The 19,874-nt window shown below is 37.3% G+C and overlaps 2 protein-coding genes across 3 annotated transcripts in view; one reads left to right on the top strand and one right to left on the bottom strand.

Moving 5' to 3' along the window:
- LOC126481170 (cold shock domain-containing protein E1-like) overlaps positions 1-17,591 on the bottom strand; it is a 72,123-nt gene extending 54,532 nt beyond the window's left edge. The window contains exons 1-5 of the mRNA XM_050104738.1: positions 17,544-17,591; positions 16,272-17,138; positions 8,625-8,804; positions 8,351-8,550; positions 7,837-8,047 (exon numbers count right to left, since the gene is read on the bottom strand). Of these exons, the coding sequence (XP_049960695.1) occupies positions 7,837-8,047; positions 8,351-8,550; positions 8,625-8,804; positions 16,272-16,751 (1,071 nt within the window). The 5' untranslated portion in view covers positions 16,752-17,138; positions 17,544-17,591. The remainder of the gene's footprint in view (positions 1-7,836; positions 8,048-8,350; positions 8,551-8,624; positions 8,805-16,271; positions 17,139-17,543) is intronic.
- A 17-nt stretch (positions 17,592-17,608) lies between these two features.
- LOC126481171 (ataxin-3-like) overlaps positions 17,609-19,874 on the top strand; it is a 164,510-nt gene continuing 162,244 nt past the window's right edge. For both annotated transcript variants that reach the window (XM_050104739.1, XM_050104740.1), the window contains exons 1-2: positions 17,609-17,697; positions 17,898-18,062. In XM_050104739.1, the coding sequence (XP_049960696.1) occupies positions 17,674-17,697; positions 17,898-18,062 (189 nt within the window). In that variant the 5' untranslated portion in view covers positions 17,609-17,673. The remainder of the gene's footprint in view (positions 17,698-17,897; positions 18,063-19,874) is intronic.

Consider the following 19,874-nt stretch of genomic DNA (forward strand, 5'->3'; position numbering starts at 1 on the left):
ATGTAAATAAATTTGGTCTTTGACATTAGGTATAGAGCGTGCAATTTGAGATTATAAAGAAATAAGAAATAATTTGGGAATAGTGTAAAAACTAAAAGAATTAGGACCACCTGGAAGGTTAATCATGTTCATGTTCTGTGGGTCATAAATACAGTCTCTCGCAATGATGTGGAATAAACCAGTCAGATAACAATTATAGAACAGTTTATCAGTACAAGATACTGCAACTAGCGTCTATTTACACAATTGTGTTTTAGTTTAATCTTAAATCACCTTTTTTATACAAATGGTAAGTTAATGATTTCAGTTTTTTGTTTGAATTTTTTTGTATATAAGATTTATCACATCACTAGGTGAGTTGTCAAGATTTTTATGGCTGAATATATTTTCACTGACGCATGAAAAATGAGTGTTAAATCGTGTATGCCATTTCTCTGCCTAGCACTATATTAAAGATTTATGTCACCGTTGTTTTAAGCAGTGGTTACAATGTAAGTGATGTAAAGTAAAGAAATAAAAGCAAATGATACCCTTCCGCAAAGAAGAATGTGCTTGAGTTTACTACTACACCGTCATTCAACAAAAAAATGGCCAAAACAAATGTCACAAAAACAGAGAGCTTACACAGACAAAGATCATAAAAAATATCCAAGACATATACACAATTACAAAGGTTCAGTATCTCTAAAACAGGATATTGAGCACACAAGGAACTGAAATTTTTTTGGGCAGAGTGGGTGGACAAGGAGATCTGACTGACTTCCCTCTATTAACAAGCAGCAGAAAGAAAAAAATACTGCAGCCCTTTACAAAAAATATTAACATTACATGCCTATAAGAGCTACCAAAAAGGAAAAGATATATCTTCAAAATTAGCTCAAAAATGTGCATGAATGCATAACATGTATATGTGGCATATCAATGCCTACATAATTATAATCTTTTTAAAACATTTTTTTTTTAAAATTCCTAATACTTACTCGCAGATAAGTTTTATAACAGACTTGAATGAATATGGAAATATTACTGAAACACATGTGGAGCTGCCCAATAAATTGTGGCAGGGCAGCACTTTACTTTTCACCATCAAGATTGAGATTACACCTTTTTTGGATGGTGCAGGAATGTTTGTTGTATATCAGCTGTTATGACAATATCTTCCCTATGCTATCAGTAGGAATAACACTAGGATAAATACCAGCCAAAGATCGTTCATGTTTCCAACTCTCGTGAAAGTTTCCTGTCAGAAATACACATAACTAACAATCAATTTCTTGTTGCATTCTGTGAGTCTACATATTACCTGACAAAGAATATGATTCTACAATACACTTGCAGTGATGTATTCCTTCCTCTACAGAAGTGGTATCTAAAGAGCTTTTCACCTGCCTCTTGCCTGGAGGATTATGCTGTTACTTATAAACTAGAAGAGGATTTTCTTGACATTCTTATGTGGTAACACGATTACAGATTTGGCATATAGACAGACCCTTTCAGCAGACCTGGTAATGGATTTGTAAAGGCAAATAGTGATATTAGTCACTTATGTACTTTTGTCACATCCCAGTGACTCTCAGTAATAGACGCGCGCGCGCGCACTCACGCACGCACACACACACGCACACGCACACGCACACGCACACGCACAAATACAGTAAGGCCTGTTTAAAAATGTGTAAGATTCACTTAAGTGGTGAAAAATTGAGATAACCTCCTATCACTACAAATCTCTTGAAAAAAATATACACGACATTCCCCAAATTTTTACAGCAAACTTTAGGTCAATGCGATAACTGACGCAAATGGATGTAATAGAGGCAACATAATAAATGAGATCCTGAATGTACTGAGTATTAATCTGGTCACAAAACAAATTGCTAGGAACAGTTTCAGTATATTTCAAAAGCAGTAAGTGTTGTTACCTGGCAGAACAAATGAAAAATAGCATAAAAATGTCTTTGCAGCTGAGTGTGTGCACTCGTTGTTAAGTTTATTGGTGGCAAGAAGACAAAGGACATGACTGACAATAGAAAAGGTGACAGAGCAAACTTCCAAGAGGTAAAAAGTTCACTAAGTCCATGTTCTACAAATTAGATGATGTATATGATTTTGAAGTGTGGCAAATGTGAAAATATATTCCAATGGGAGATATGATACTGCATGAAGAATTTGACAGAGCACTGAAAGACCTAAGTTGAAACAAGGGCCCAGGAGTTGACAACATTCCATTAGAACTACTGATAGCCTTGGGACAGCCAGCCCTGACAAATCTCTACCATCTGGTGAGCAAGATTTATGAGACAGGCGAAATACCCTCAGACTTCAAGAAGAATACAATAATTCCTATCCCAAAGAAAGCAAGAAATGACAACTTTGAAAATTACCGAACTACCAGTTTAATAGGTCATGGCTGCAAATTACTAACACAAATTCCTTACAGATGAATGGAAAAACTGGTAGAAGCCGACCTCGGGGCAGATCACTTTGGATTCCGCTGAAATGTATGAACACCTGAGGCAATACAGACCCTACGACTTTATCTTGCAAGATAGATTAAGAAAAGACAAACCTACGTTTCTAGCATTTGTAGACTTGGAGAAAGCTTTTGACAATGTCAACTGGAATACTTTCTTTCAAATTCTGAAGATGGCAGGGGTTAAATAAAGGGAGTGAAAGGCTATTTACAATTTGTACAGAAACCAGATGGCAGTTATAAAAGACGAGGGGTTGAAAGGGAAGCAGTGGTTGAGAAGGGAGTGAGACACAGTTGTAGCCTATCACTGGTGTTATTCAATCTGTATGTTGAGCAAGCAGTGAAGGAAACAAAAGAAAAATTTGGAGTAGGAATTAAAATCGATGGAGAAGAAATAAAAACTTTGAGGTTTGCTGACAACATTGTAATTCTTTCAGAGACAGCATAGGACATGGAATAGCAGCTGAATGGAATGGACAGCGTCTTCAGAGGAGGATATAAAATGAACATCAACATAAGCAAAACGAGGATAATGGAATGTAGTAGAACTAGATGAGGTGATGCTGAGAGAATTAGAGTAGGAAATGAGACACTTAAAAGTAGTAGATGAGTTTTGCCATTTGGGAGCAAAATAACTGATAATAGTCATAGTAGAGAGAATATAAAATGTACAATGGCAATGGCAAGAAAGTGTTTCTGAAGAAGAGAAATTTGTTAACATTGAGTATCGATATAAGTGTCAGGAAGTATTTTCTGAAAGTATTTATATGGAGTGCAGCCATGTATGGAAATGAAACATGGACGATAAATAGTTTAGACAAGAGAATAGAAGCTTTCGAAATGTAATATTACAGAAGAATGCTGAAGATTATATGAGTGTGTATCGTAACTAATGAGGAGGTAATGAACAGAATTGGGGAGAAGAGGAATTTGTGGTACAAGTGGACTAGAAGAAGGGATTGGTTGATAGAACATGTTCTGAGGCGTCAAGGGGTCATCAATTTAGTATTGGAGGGAAGCGTGGAGGGTAAAAATCATAGAGGGAGACCAAGGTATGAATACACTGAACAGACTCAGAAGGATATAGGTTGCAGTGGTTACTCGGCGATGAAAAAGCTTGCACAGGGTAGAGTAGTATGGAGGACTGTTTCAAACCAGTCTCTGAACTGAAGACCACAACAACAACATTCCAATGAGAAAGTGAAGAGCTCATAACATTTATTCCAGTCACAATATTCGTAAATTTGTAATTACATACCAATTTCTGTGAAAATATAGAAAAATCTTAATCAAGTAAATTCATAGCATTTGTCACACAAGACGTCTTACGGATTTCAATTTAAAAAATGAGTGATTACAAATGCAAAATCTAACTTTGATATTGTACATACAAGATCATGTTTTTACAAACAAATGAGACAGAGAACTTCATATGTCCAGTGTTTTATTTGGACAAGATGTACATTCATCCATTATACTCATTCTCTTCCTCTCTCACTGATATAAACACAACAGTATACTTTCAAATTTTCTTTTGTATGAACATTTAGGTCTTCTGGCTCTTCCCCACAATCTCTACTATATCCATAAGTTTCTAAAAATTCCGTTTCAGCTTAACATGGCGATTATGTTCCAACACTAATTATACATCCTTTAATTTCCATGTTGGTGTGGATCTATTTTTTTTCCAATATTTGTAATGACAGTCTTAAAAAGCTCTCAATCACAACTGAAATACCAGCTCTTGACCTTTCTTCCATTTTTTATTACACTACATATTTCAATAAATTCCCCACAGAGTCCCAAGCCCTAACCTGTCCTTTCCTTCTTGTTCTGCTGAGTACTATATTGTTTTTACTGCATCAGTGTATTTCTCTCAAATCAATTCATATCTCAGACTTCCATGTGCAGCATCTCCTCTTTGTGGTGTCATTCCCTATTTTATAGTTCAGCTTTGTCTTATTGTGATAAACAGTGTGGTTGGGCTGCTTCATAATCCCTAGAGGACTCATTTCACTCCCCTAAGTATGCAGTATTCACTACTACTTCCAGAACCCCGCCTGTGATACAATCATGACAGGCAAATAACAGAGACTTAACAAGACAATAAGACTACATCATTTGTGACATCATCCAAAACAGAAAACAATAACTAAGGCAGTTATTGAATAACAGGCACATTAGATACCCCGTGCCCCTAATAATGAGTGTCCTATGACAACAGGTGATGACACACACAGCACGACTATGTGATGGCACCAAGCACATAAACCACTACAATGAACAATTTGATCAGACTGAACCATCACAGAGGACAGCACTCCCAATGCAGGACAGCTTTACCACACTTTCATTGTACAGTCAACATTCCAAAAGTTCTTATTGGAGTCTTAAGTATGGCCTCCAGTAAAACTGAACTGCTTCACAATCGAACTCTTCAGTATAAAGTAGTATGTAATTCTGACACACAATTTTCATAAAAAGTGCGAGTTGCAAACTAATTGTGGTACTGTCCAGGTGCTATGGATACAACCTAGGACACGGCATGTACTGAAAACAAATGCACATGGACCAATACTTGCACAAACTGTCAAATTGTCACCCACGCCAGAAATAAGGGACGATTAACATGCTCATAACACATGCAGGGCAAATACGTGAGCCACAGCAGACACAAGGAGCAACAGCTGGAAGTTTTGGGTACACCACCTGTCGCATAAGATGTGGTGCCAAATCTAATACTTGGGAACATGACATTTTGGAAGAAGAAATATCTGATACGACCTTTCTACCACACATGCCCAGGGCGAGGGACAGAATCGGCTGTGTATTGTGCAAGCACAACACAAAGACTATTTAAAAACTGACCAAGTTCAGAGAGTCTGATTGCCAAAGGACAACTTGCAATGTTGGAAATAGACCATATACTCTGTACATGTGGAAAAGTCTGTGTTGGAATGACTGGATGAACCACCGACACAAGAATCACCGGACAAATAGTATTGCACGCTGAGGCAGTTGGAGACATCTGCTGCCATAGAGCAAGCACTGGACTAGACCAATCACACAACAAAATTTGCTGACAGAGGTTCTTGCTGGGGAGAAGAGCTACCACATCCACTTGTGGTAGCCATGGAATCTCACAAACACAAAAGTAGTTTCAACAAGAAAGAAGACAGCCTTAAGATGAACAGATTCTCAATTCCCGTGCTGCAGCAAATGATTGTTGCACTTAGCAAGGGGAGAAGTAAACTGCAACAGGTACATGCATATAAATTGTGGCTGTGAGCTTGACTCAAGTACACCACCAGCAACAGCGGGTGAGTCTGAAAATGCCAGCTAGTCTTGCTGGCTAAAAATCAGAAAAATTATCAACCAAATGTCAGCCAAAGAACCAAAGACAGAAATCAACAGGCAATATGCAATTTTAACATGTTTACAGCATTCAGAGTTATTGCCTTGAGATGGTTTAGATGTAGTATCTAGGTCGTTTCAAAGATGAGAATTTCTCATCAAAGATGATGATCCAGAGCTTTAATGAATCTGTGAATCAAAAAATGGCACACCCAAACAGCAGTTCAGGTCGATTAAGAACATGACATACACTGCTAAATCTCTCTCTCTCTCTCTCTCTCTCTCTCTCTCTCTCTCTCTCTCTCAGGTACTTGTCTTCTTAAGGGTACAAGCAGTTTTTTCAATAGTAAAAGTTGAGTGAAAGACTGAAAAATTGCGTCCAAAAGGAGAGCACCAACAGAGCTCTTGGCTGTTGATGGTGTACTGTTTGTGGTTATTGCAAAAAAGTAACAGGATGCTACCCTGTGGGACACCATTCTCCTGGATATATCAGTGGTAGCACTGTAATGAGAGGAAAACCCCAGAGCCTTTTCATACAGTTGCTGGACTGTACTGCCATGTGAAACTGTGGACCTTTTCTATATAAAAAAAATATTCCTGCCTAGTGAGAAAAAGTCTATGGTATTGCTGCCTCCATGAGTATTAGCACAAAGTGTAGAGTGGCTGCTATGTAAAGAACACATGAAGGCAACTTAAAAGTTTTCTGTTTCCTGGAATCAACACTAATTAGCTGCTGACAATTCAATCCACTGTCTTCAGTGCACAACTAGTAAGAGCTACACTGTAATAGCTATTTGTGATGGTTCAATCCTTCCCAGTTTTCTCGAGGGTGAATATGACTGATTTTCTCAATGAATCACGGTATTGTCGATCATACCAAATGCTGTCTCTCAGACTCAATATTCAAATGTTACAACATGTCACAGTGCAATTTATCCCTATTGTATTGCTAGCCAAGTTTAATGCATGCTATAATCCCCCCCCCCTCCCCCCCATACAAAAAGGAAGTTTTATTCTTCTGGAGCTGTATGTTGAACCTGCCTTCTCATCTTATTATACTCACTGTTGAACTATGTGATCTTGATGGGTAATAGATGCTATTTACTTGAAATATTTCATCGTCATTTGGGCTACACCACTGTTGTGCACAGCCACTGCAGTGCACATTGTCTTTCCTGCTGATTCTACATATCGAGTTCTGTGCCTTTGCTAATGGTGTGAAATGGTAAGCAAATTATAAGAATTTATGCCTTGACTATTCCCCCCCCCCCCCCCCTACATAACACAGTAGGCTCCAGCCTGAATAATATGGAAGACTGGAAGATTATTGGCAGATCCTATCCTTGATGGCTAAATGACTATGCTCCAGCATGGAACTAGCCATTTGCTAGACAACTATTTGACAGAAACATCTGCAGTCCTTTAAATAATGGTAGTGACATATTTTTACCATGTTCTGGAAGTTAGATTTGTGTTGTAACGGAGCCAGTTTGCTGTAAGGCATCCAGTTGGCTTTAACATCCATTACTTCGTGATGTATCTGACAGGTGGATCCAAATGAGAAAATGCCCAAAAGTATATGTCCTTCACCACTTACCAAAGGGCAGTATGAGCTAATACAGAACAGCAAAGTGACTGGTCAATGGCTGTGGATGATCTGTTAGCAGTGCTGAAGTTGGGGAGCCATACACAGTTCAACAAGAGGAATTTCTCAACTGCTCGATCCCTGGGACAAGTGTATGTAGAATGTGACTGCATGTGATGTGCACAAAAATCATGGATGAGGACCTCATGGGCCTAATTAACTGTAAGTTCATGGGGTGGAAGATAAGGAGGGAACACAACACTTACTGCTTGAAGGTGGGTGTTGGGGATAACATGTGAGGACATTGGGTGTTGGTACTACTGTAAGATGAAGAGACATGTGAGATGGAGATGGTAGGTGGGCTGTATTAAATCAACTACAAATTTTATTTTAAATCTAATGTATATTTTTCTTTAGTACTTACATTCCTGGTTAAAATGATGAATTCCACATCATCTCCAAGTTGCAATTCATCTTTTGATTTTGCCTCTGAGAAATGAAAAAAAATCTCTTTAACAACATCGGCTCGTTCAATGAAACCAAAACTTTCTTTCATGGAGCACACTACACCGCGGTACTTAACAGGGTGGGCTGGATTTTCCAAACGAATGTGACATGCTCCTAGGTTACCATTTCTGTAATAGAGATTACAGACTTCAACAAACCAAATTAGTGGAACAGTTAAGAATACATTAGCCTATTTATTTTCACTGAATTTTACATTATGACATAACTGTCAACATCATTGCTGGAATATTAACCTACAACTGAGTGAAAATCCTGCCATAAATCAGATGTTTGATAAACAGAGGGTGACTTATAGCTCATAAGATAATTTCAATATTCTTAATGTAAAAGAAAGAACTATATATAGACTAAAACTGAATTCAAAGAAATTTTACATTTTAAACATTCAGGAAAGCACAAAATGTACTCACCTCTGGTTAGTTGCAATCTGGAAACTAACTTTATCTCCAGCTCGTAATGTAACATTACCCTCAACATCATCCTTATTATATGGTAGGAAGAAACATTCTCCACGATTTTCATAGCTAATACGTCCCTGTGTATCTGTTCCTGACCCATCACTCCTCAACTCAGTGGTAACATTGCCAGTGACACGTTCTTCACTTAAAACCTGAAATATTACAGTACTTCAGGCTGTGGGAATGCTTGGATGTATTCAATAAAGCAAATAAAAATAATACTCACCACTTCTGGAGCTATCTTTGTAACAGCACTAGCAATAGGCTTTCCAGTTCTTCTGTCATATGTCATCTCAAATTCTACTGGATCACCAATCTTCAGATGTTCAATTGTCCCATTGAATTGACTGAAGTGAAAGAAAAGCCTTGCCTGTCGCTCACAACACTGAATGAATCCATACGAGTGCTGTGAAGAATATTAAATTATTTTATGAGCTATTGTAATTTGTGTAATAAAAGAACAGGAACAAGAGATATTTATTAGAAAACACTGATATTAGAAACCAGTCGCATAATGTACCATTATTATGACAAATAAAACCTGAGAAAGCCCAAGCCTCTGCTGAAGATGATGGGTGAGACAGGTCCGATGTTGGTACCTACACCAGCATGATTATGATTAAAAACCATAGCTGCATTTTTTTGTTTCTTACAATGGGTATACCATAGTAAAAAACCAAAAATGTCAGTATTCAAACCAAAATGTTCTACTAATGTAAAGTAATATTTATTGCTCTCAATTTGGTGATCAGTCCTGTTATAGAGGAGATCTATAATTCCCTAACCCACCACCATACCAAATGGGTCTTCGATTCAGTAGGGTTCAATTTCCAAATTCTCCCATCAGACTATACTAGTTGATAAACATCCTTTTCTGCTTGAGTTTCATTTCCATCTATCTTTTATACACACCAATGGGCCTCACAACAAGTTTTCTAAAAGATATACTAAGCACCAGCTTCATTTTGTGGCGATATGCATAGTTTACAGGCAAAGGATGATTATGTAAGGAAGTATCAAATGGTCTGCTGATTAATAGGAGAAACTGTGTGTGTGTGTGTGTGTGTGTGTGTGTGTGTGTGTGTGTGTGTGTTTACACACACTAACTCATCAGAGGATTTCTTCCAAAAGCAAGCAAAGTTTTCATTCTTTTTTGTGCGAGCTGATGAGTCAAGGCTTCTGCTATTCAGTGAGTTGCATCCTTTACTCCTAAATTATTTACATTCTGACAAAACTTTCCTTATTATGTTTGCCACAGTAAGATTTCTATGGATGGCAGACTAAAATTAGCAGCAGCCACTCATAATGCCAAACTGAGAGGGCACACGAAGTGCAAGATTTTTATACAGCGTGAATCACAATGGGTGAAAGTGTACAAGGGAAAAGGGGGGAGGGGGCAAATGATAAGTCATTTGCGGCATTTGGTACTTGTAAAAAAATTATTTTCTCCAAATGTGGAGGGATTGGGGAAATCTACAAACACATTAGGTTATAGTGCACTTCTCATCAGAAGGCAGACCAATTGCCAACTGTTCTGCCCATGGTACTCAATGAGATTTCATTTTCCTCTTGACACCATGCTGTGAGTCACAATGGACAGTGATAACTGGTGTAGGCATACTTAGCGTCAATGCAATTTTATACTTCGTTGTCCACAAAAGCAATGGAGATTTCTATCCACACTCTACTGTCCTGTGTAAGGAAATATCATTCCCTCCACACTTCCCTATTTCTGTCTTGGTGTTCAAGAGCCTTCAATGTCTCAACTGAAGTTTGCAGTAGCACCCGTCTGCTTTGATTGGTGACTTAACTGTGTTGTGTGACGTCATGGTGGCAAGGTGAATTTGAAATGGATCATGTTTGCAGTATGTGTCAGAATGTGTGGTGTTACTTTCTATTGTGGGATGTTTATGTTTCTAAATAGTTTGTGAGTGCTGCTAGTAGGAATGCACTGGATTTCTTGAGCACTATTTGTGAGAATAATATTGAAAGTGTTTGTGGGGCTGCATCAGTGGCAGTTACTGGTAGAAAATTTGATTTCGGTTTTGCAATTATTAGTACTGTGTGTTTGAATGGTTACAGATCTAATTTTGTTTTGTTTTTTTGTTAGCTAAGCATACGTCAGTAATGTTCAGAGTAGGTCCCTACAGGCCACAATACAAGACAACATGTTGACTACTATTAAATTCCCATATATCTTTGGTTAAACTTCCAAGTATGTGAAGTGTCATGTTTGTGAAGAAGGTATGAGACGGGCTGAAGTTTCTGCATTTTAGTCCACGAACTAGCATATATGGCATTGCTGACTAGACAATGCATGGCATTCTATCTGGAGGGGTCCCTGGTTTGAGAAGTCTAGGCTGGCCATTACAGAGATTGTGCTGGTAACATTATTTTTGCTAGACGTGTGTCGATGAATCTGGTTAGTAAGTATGTTCTTATAGTTTTATTTGTTTAAGTCATAATTTATGGTGTGTGTCTTTATGTGCTTGGTTGTGTGTTTCTTGTATGTCGAAATTGGTGGTAATGCAGTTTTTTACTGATTTTTTTGGGTTGTTTTGTTAGTTGCTAGTCGTTGTGTTCGTCTGTGATTTTTAGGTATTGTGGAGCTTGTTTTACCTACAATGACAAAGTTAGGTTTTCAACCTTAGATAGCCCACATAGGTAATTTTGGTTTTATGATATTGCAGACTTTGCTTTAGCTATATAGGCTAAATAAGTTGTTAGATATTGGATGTGCCAAGTTGTGTGAGGTTTTGTGGTATCTTCAATTTCTTTAGAGCAATATACATCAAGTGAAAATTCCAATATTGGGTTTTTGGACTTCACTGGAACTATGAAGGAGAAATTTCCAATATAAGTTTTTTGTGTGGTTTTGTTCGTAGTGTTTGTTTTGATATTTCTTCACTATTACGATTGCTGCATATTTCATCTGTCCACACCCAATTCAGTTGCGTGAGACTGCAGTCGTGTGTGTGTGTGTGTGTGTGTGTGTGTGTGTGTGTGTGTGTGCGCGCGCGTGCGCATGCTTGTGCTATATGGGGAGTAGCAACTTTCCATTTCATAATATTGTTACAATTCATGCGGCTGTTCTGTTAGTTTCAAGTTATTTCTGCAATTAACTATTTTTCGTATAATTTGAGTCTGTTCATGTGTGTAAAGAGTGACACCATGGTTGCCATATTGTATAAGCTGAAATAGGGATGTCCATCATCATGACGTCATGTGTAAAAGCTGATGGGCTGTACCACAATCTTTGAATATGCCCTTCCAATGTGTGCATACTACAGGAAAACCACTCACTTGCACAATCATCACAATCTAATAGTAAATATCTTCATCACATTGCTGGTTTCACAGATAACAGTTTGTTTTGTTTTTAACAGTTTTTCTGCAACTGGACTTCAGAAAAGAAGTGTCTTGTAAGAAAAAAGTACAGGTGGAGATGGGGAAGGGCTAATGTGGGAGTGCAGTGCACCACAACGTGGTCTTAAAAAGTTCTTAAGCTCCTATATGACAGTTTTCACTTGCTTCCCAAATTTCTCAGAACAGTAAAAAATGACAATTTTCCTCGTGGCCTTGTAGGGTGCAGACTATTTTATCTATCGAGCAAAGTGCTGAAATGGGAATGTACAGTTTTGTCTGCAATACTGCCTAGAACTTTTAAAATAGTCTTTGGAGAACTAATCTTAGCATGTTTGATTATTAACAGGCTGAAGAACTCCAATTTCTCCCTTGATTGAAACTCATACTGCTTTGGTGTTCACAAAAATTATGAAATACCACACCAGGTAGGAAACAACACTGTATTATAAATTTGACTGGCTTCATTGTGCATGCAGCTATACGCTCTGTTACCTACATCTATATACATACAAGACTGCTATTCTAGGCTAGTGCACCTGTAATACATATCTTTGATCTTCAATTGTAAACAACTTGAAGACCTAAGGCCAACTGAACCAACTGATACCAGATGCCAAATCTGTCTGACACACAATGATGGCATGTGACATTACACATGTGCAAATAGAAACAGAGCAGAAGACTGACAATTTAAAATGTATGTTATGATGACAGACTGGCCTGTGCCATAGCTCGATGTATGGACTGCATTCGAAGGTGTCACTGATGAAGTGGTATTGAAAGCTTCAGTTAATCCAAGATGTGCAACTGGAACAAATAAAAATCAAATTCCCATTGGGGGGGGGGGGGGGGAGGTGTTTGTAACAAGAGAGAAGGAATACTGTGTTAGAATTGGTACTCCCACTACAACCCAAAGGGGCACTTATGGCACTGATGGTTCCTGCAGTAAGGTCCTTATTCTGTGATAGTCACAGAAGATGAAAATTTGTGGCCTAGATATCTCAATGAACCTGGGTCTCCTGATGAATTTCAAAGACACAAAAAAAAGGGACAAACTACCTCTTATGCTTAATGAGATATATTAAATGACACTGTAAAACAAAGCTATTTTCACAGATATGCTGAAGCATATTTATTTACAATCAGCCAAAATTTCACAAAACCAATGAAGAATAAGAAAAGCTCTACTCTGCATAGTTAAGACCAGTTAAAGGTGGGAAGACCTCATGACAAATTTCAAAGGTGACTAAAAACAGGCATCCTCAATATAATAGAAGGGTGACTACTGGGTGGTGTTGATTCAAAGTTGCTTTTACCAATCGATGTTGGCGGAATCTACATTAAATGGCCAACTTTTCAGATTTTATAATCAGGAAAGCAGTAGCTGATCACTTTTCAACAATATGATCTTCGAAAAGTTAGTGAAGACTGTAGTAAAATAATTAACAGCTGTAATGTTAACTGCCAACCCACTGTTTGAATTGACATCAACTCATAAAGTTTATGCAGGACTCCTCATACTCTCCCTTGAAGTCATTCTGCAGGGTGGTGGAAGGGCCACTGTATGTTCACCATAAGTGACACATAAGAACAACTGCCTTCATGTACATGGAAGCAGGATGTTTGATTACAGTGCCAGTCACTCAAGTGAAATGTCGCATCATCAGCTCCATATTTGTGAATCACACCCTAATTCCTAAATACAGCAGTTACCAAGTACCTATCAGTTCTCTCTGAAGCCCACTTGATGGCCTTTATGTTGGAACTACTTTGCATACTAACAACTTTTATCATTAATGACAATGACATTCTATACTTGTAACTCAAAATAGTATAAGGTTTTCTATGGTAATTTTGCCTCTGAGCAGATGTGCTACATGACTGACCATGATCAATAAGGATCACTCCAGACTCTGCTAGTGAACAGACTGCATTTGTTGAATGACCAACCAATGTAGAATGGGCACTACAGCTGTTTGCTGGCTTGTGCTAGTGAAGCTATCAAACACTAAAACACAAACATCTCATTAGCAGCATCTTAAAAGAAATTTGCCAATTTGGTGAATTTCTTTTGGATGCTGAGTACTTTGCTGAGGTTATGCTTCCAGTAGATTTATTTGCAATGGTGTGTGTGTGTTCAGTACAAGAAAAGCCTGCTGAAATATCCAGAAGATTACAACAAGAAGTCATATATCTGCTTCTAGAGATTTTCTGAACAAAAGGTTGAAATGCAATGACCTGAATGAATCAAAGTCTTCAGTCATAATACCACAAAGAGTATAACAATTCTTGGAGCACGAAAAAAAGAAGCAGCAACCTACAAATTTATTAAAAATGTACATGAAAATTGTGGATCAATATTCATGCTTGGGCAAAAACCGAGAGGCCAAACATCTCAACATTTGGAAAAGATGGCACAGATGGAGCTCAACAAACTTCTAGAAATTGAAATGAACATCAAAGATGGAAATACAAATTTGGTAAACACAACCTCCAATGTAGTGGATTCTGGGGTCTATGACATTCCCAAATTTTTTAGTCCAAGAATGTTAATCTATAACCTTTTTCGAGTGAACTTGTGTAAAGTGTCTTCCTTATGGACTAAAACACAAACTATGTTTTGAAAGGTGACTACCTAATCTATACACACATTACACAATCATTAAGCAACTTTCACACAGTCACAAAGAACAGGCTTTAAGCATTTCAGAGTTTTAGGGATAATCACTGAAATGTGAATGAGAGAGCTCAAAGTGGTATATGAATTACCAGTTGACAGATAACAAAATGCTATTGCCAGGCTTACCACAGCAGAAATTGCATAACAGTAACTTGCCTAGAGATACAAATTCAAAGTTTCCCTTGCATAAAATCAAAATCTTACGGTGACATTCTTCTATAATTTGCATACAAAACATTACCATCACTTTATATTTCTCAGAATACAGTACCAGTAAGTCTAGTATTGGACAGTGAGCACTATATTCATAATCAAGTTTGTGCTTTCTTCCTCTGCTACCTTTCATAACAAGAAACTGCTGAACATAGTGGATGCATAGCAGACTGTGTGTGCATCTGTGCACATGTACAATGAAAGATACAGCATGTGGGCATACCTTTAAGTACACAAAATTCTTCTGAAAATATATGACTTCCTACCTACTGTTTGTATACAGTGAGTGTTGAAGCAACATTTTCTACAGGTAGGAACACATCTTTACAATATAATGCACATAACAACTCTATTTTTTAAGCTGACATATTGTCAGATTTATTTTAAAAATAAAATAAAATTTCAATATTTTAGGTAGCCTATGGTGTAGGATCAGAGAAACTGAAAACCTGTAGCTTAAGTGATTAGAATGTAAACAACAAAAATATGACAAACACTGAGAATGCCTCTAGGCCTGACCCTTAAACCTCTCTCCTATATTTCCACCCATATTACTGCTACTCAACTTCTCAACAAACAATACTACAAGAATTAATGAATTGAAGGGAATGCAACAACACTGTTGTTACAACACAGCTATCTATACCTATTAAAATGACACTGTAACTACTAGAAAGAAACCAACTTGGAAAACTATTATTATTATTGTTGTTGTTGCTGCTGTAGATTAATGTCAAACTGAAGCACCAACTTCATTCTTTCCTGTCATACACGCATATAAACTATTATTATTATTGTTGTTGCTGCTGTAGATTAATGTCAAACTGAAGCACCAACTTCATTCTTTCCTGTCATACACGCATATAAACTATTATTGTAAAGTTTAATCGGTGGTGGGTAGTCACATTTGTAGGTCTCCATTTTCATTTTTAACACCATCAGCATTAAGGTGCATTTACAAAGTAATTTGTGATGTCAATATGAAATGGCTTGTTCCACACCATTAAGATTTATTGTGCAAATGATCTGTAGAACATAAAACTACCTAATGAAACCATGTCACATTATGAAATGATATGGAGTCTAAGTGATCAACAGCAGTGGAAAGGAAGCCGACAGCAATAGGAGCCCAACGAAAATTAAATTTCTACACAGCTTGAAGCGCTTTAAAACTTATCGCACTTCCAAATGGTAAAGGCCTACTATAAACTGAGTCGCATTAGTATACAAGTAAATTGTGTTTTTCATAGTTCATTTCCAGCAGTTTTACAGAACTTCCGAAACACAAATGCAGTGGCTAAAGTATGATAGAATAAAATACAGTTTTGTTACAAATATCTAATATGCTAGTTTCTTCTGAGACAAATAAATCATCTGCAATTATTCCAAACTGTCACTTAACAAGTTGTCTTGACTGCAAAGTTATTAGTAGTAAGGATGAATTATCACAGATGGATTGGAGGCAAAATGAAGACATGGAACTGACCATCCCATCGATGATAAATTTCATGAATATAATATGGTCTGCTTTATATTTTGAATTTTTTCACCTCCTCTCCATGTGTGATATTTCATAAAAACATCTAACAAAAAAAATGAACATGAAAAACTCACCAACAATTTTTCAATAATACCAGTCTCCCTTGTGCCTTGACTTCCCAACGAGGAATCATTGTACCCACAACTGCTGGTTGTATTTGAATTGGCACTACCGTTGTTGCTGGGAGGTGAAGGCAAGCTTTCACCATTGAACACACTTGTTCCTTCACTGCTAGAAAATGCATTACCAGAATACCGTCCACTTCCACGGGTACTATTTGATGATGGGAATGAATTATAACTGGATGAATAATGATTGTTTGAACTGCCCTTGTTAAATGCACTGGTTGCAGTGTCTTTTGTTGATGACTGAGCACCCTGAAACTGATTGCTACCACTGTTACTAAAACTCGTACCATTGGACGAGTTATGAACGTCTGAACTTGTGGTAGAATTATTAGAAATTGTCATAGGTTTGAAATTTAATTCAAGTATTGCTGTTTCTGTATTCATGGCTGGCGGCTGGAATGATTTCCACTGAGGATTATTGGACATAGTCTTTACAAGTTATGCTGACCAATGCACCGTTTCTTCTGATTTCAAGTTCAGAGAGGTTTATCACAGAACTACACGTAAAAATACCCGAAACGTATATGCACAAAGTAAGCTCTCACCTATTCTATCCTTAAAATGAAAATATAAAAGAAACCATCATAGGTTTAATATGTCACTAGTGCCTGAACGAATTCGAAAAAGTCTGTTCCAGCACCCTTGTAGATGCACTAACTCTAATATCACTGAGCTTTAAGAAGGTCCTAAATGAAAAATGATGTTGGAAAAATCCTCAGATGTCTTCAATGCGTGCTGGGTGCGGATTGTGTTTTTGACTTTTATTTTAAACTGATCGTTGTTTCAAGTTTCCTATTCTAATAATTACACAAGCTGCAAAGAAAAGAAAGAAAAACTGATATCAAAACTTTGTATGCATAAACACACACTTTACAACTGCATGCACACATCATAAGTTCCACACAATTTTAAAGCAAATTGTTCCGTAACAGTTCTACAATTAGTATAAATTTATTTTTGACATTATGTACATTTTATTCCCTTTACTTAAATCTGAGGCATGGAATGCCAATTAATCCATGTTTCCTTAAATTACACCAGCTATATAATTTGGAACTGAAGACCGCCTTACGTTTTCTCGGTTTTTATAATTATGAGTTGAATTCATCACATTCATAGTAAATACAGAGAATAATAAACAATTTTCAAGTACACCAGTGACAGACAACTCGTTAAAGTAATAAAAATAAGCTATAAATTTAAATCTAACTATCTCACCACGACACAGCACAGCACTGACGACATGCCGCCATGTTGAATGTCAACACTCGAACTCAAAAACACAGGCAAGTATTTTACAAGACATCAATCCCATTGGGTCGTCCTTATACGTCACAGATGTAAGAACATGGAGGCGATATTTCATGAAAAGGTAAAATACAACAAAATATTCAGTGTTCGACTGGTAAACGATTTAAGTAGCGTATTTGTTCTAGCGAATATAACGCAGGTATTTGTCCAGAAATCTCTGTAGGAAAACTTTATTTTGTCGTCATTTTCGTAACAATTGTGTTGGATATTTGTACTGTTCTTAACCTTATATTTAATGAATTTAAACGTATTCTTTTGCAGCAAGAAGGATCATTATGTGCGCAGCACTGTTTGAATGCCTTGCTGCAGGGACCATATTTCACTGCCGTTGATTTAGCAACTATTGCACAGCGAATGGATTATGAAGAGCGTTTAAGAATGTCTGAATCTGGTGTCGACAGCGAAGAGTACAGAAGATTTTTGGAGGTACACATGTGTGACAGCACAAAATGTTTAAACCGACAGTAACTTATGCTAGTTTCTAGATTTAAGGCGTCGCATTGATACATGTTTTATGTGACATTAAGAACCATGTTTAGTACCCATATTTCCGTTGAATATGCATAAGGTTGCAGTTAATAGCAAACGATGAAACAAAATCTACTGGAAAGTTGGAGAATAGGAAGCTACAGCTGTTGTCACTCCAGTACTACATAGGCAATTTGCTTCATAATAACTGTGCATTGGCATCCGCAAATCAGTGCAGTTATAGAAGCTGCAGCTACATCTACATTCTGCAAACCACCGTGAAGTGTAGTATATGACAGAGGGTATGGTACGTTCCATTGTACCATTTATTAGGATTTCTTCATGTTCCATTCACGCGTGGAGTGCGGGAACAATGATTGACTGCCTCTGTAGTTGCAGTAATTAATCTTATCCTCATGATTGCTATGTGAGTGATGTGTGGGGGGTTGAAGTATATTTCTAGAGCAGTGTACCATTATTTGATGAAGAAACAATGTGACTGAATAAAAAGTGTCGTTCACAAAATTGGTTCCAAAGAGGCAGTGGAACTTCTTCTGTTTTTGTAACTTAATTATTCTATCACTACAAGTTTGTTGGTATGAAAGTTCCAACAGAGGCATTGTCATCACAACGGTCTTGGACATGTCAGACAAATTACAGAAATAATATAACCTGTACATATATAAAACATACACGAAATGACTATTAGACAAGGGTAGGGAAGGAAATGGGCCATGGTCTCATCACTTCAACCATCCCAGCATTCACCTTACTTGAAAGAATCGTGATAGCTCAAGTCAGGATGGCCAGATTGCTCTTGAATGTTTTTGCATAGGAACAGGTCAGCCATTGCAGTGAATTCCTAGCTCCAAACTATTCTTAACATTTGTTGATCACGTGGAAAGAAGGCTGTGCTTTGAAGGACATTGACTGTCAACCACTGGTTTTACACATCCATTATAGTGTTACAAAATGAGTGCTTCTGTACTGTGTGTGTCACATCGGAAAGGTTTTTCTTGTGCTGCAAAATACATAGTGAAGTAGGTCCTCCTTTTTTAACTTTAGCAATCATCATCTAAGGTCAGAAGATAAAACATGTTTTATTCGTTTTCCTTACTCTTTTTTGCTTATTTACTCAGATTTGCCAGCAGTTTTCAGTGATAGGCTCTGAGCACTATGTGACTTAACTGCTGAGGTCATCAGTCACCTAGACCTTAGAACTAATTGAACCTAACTAACCTAAGGACATCACACACATCCATGCCCGAGGCAGGATTCGAACCTGCAACCGTAGCGGTCACGCGGTTCCAGACTGAAACGCCTTTAACCGCACGGCCACACCGGCCGGTTTCACTGATAGTTTCATATTTGATTGATCCTAAGACAAGTAATTCCAAAATTACAGATGTGAGCCATTCACTATTCAGTTTTCATAGTATTTTAAACTGCACATTAGAACAACATTTTACATACTATTAAATGTTTGTAAATATTGTGATTATTGTCATCAAACTGAAAATGAACAGAAACAGCTGAATAACTAACTCTGTTATACATAGGCCTAATTAAAAAAAAAAAAAAAAAAAATTGACAGTGAAATGTTAAAGGTACCTGGGCAGTTTATCTGCTCCTTCCTCCCCCAGTTGTAGTTAAAAAATGAGGTGATCCATCCATACTTTGATCAACTGTGCTGTGCATTGTACTGCCCATTGTATCGTGCGTTAGCATTTCTTTTTGTTACTTTTATATTTAAAGCATAAGAAGAATGAC

Source organism: Schistocerca serialis, chromosome 5 (genome assembly GCF_023864345.2).
Source record: "Schistocerca serialis cubense isolate TAMUIC-IGC-003099 chromosome 5, iqSchSeri2.2, whole genome shotgun sequence".
Classification (NCBI taxonomy): domain Eukaryota; kingdom Metazoa; phylum Arthropoda; class Insecta; order Orthoptera; family Acrididae; genus Schistocerca; species Schistocerca serialis.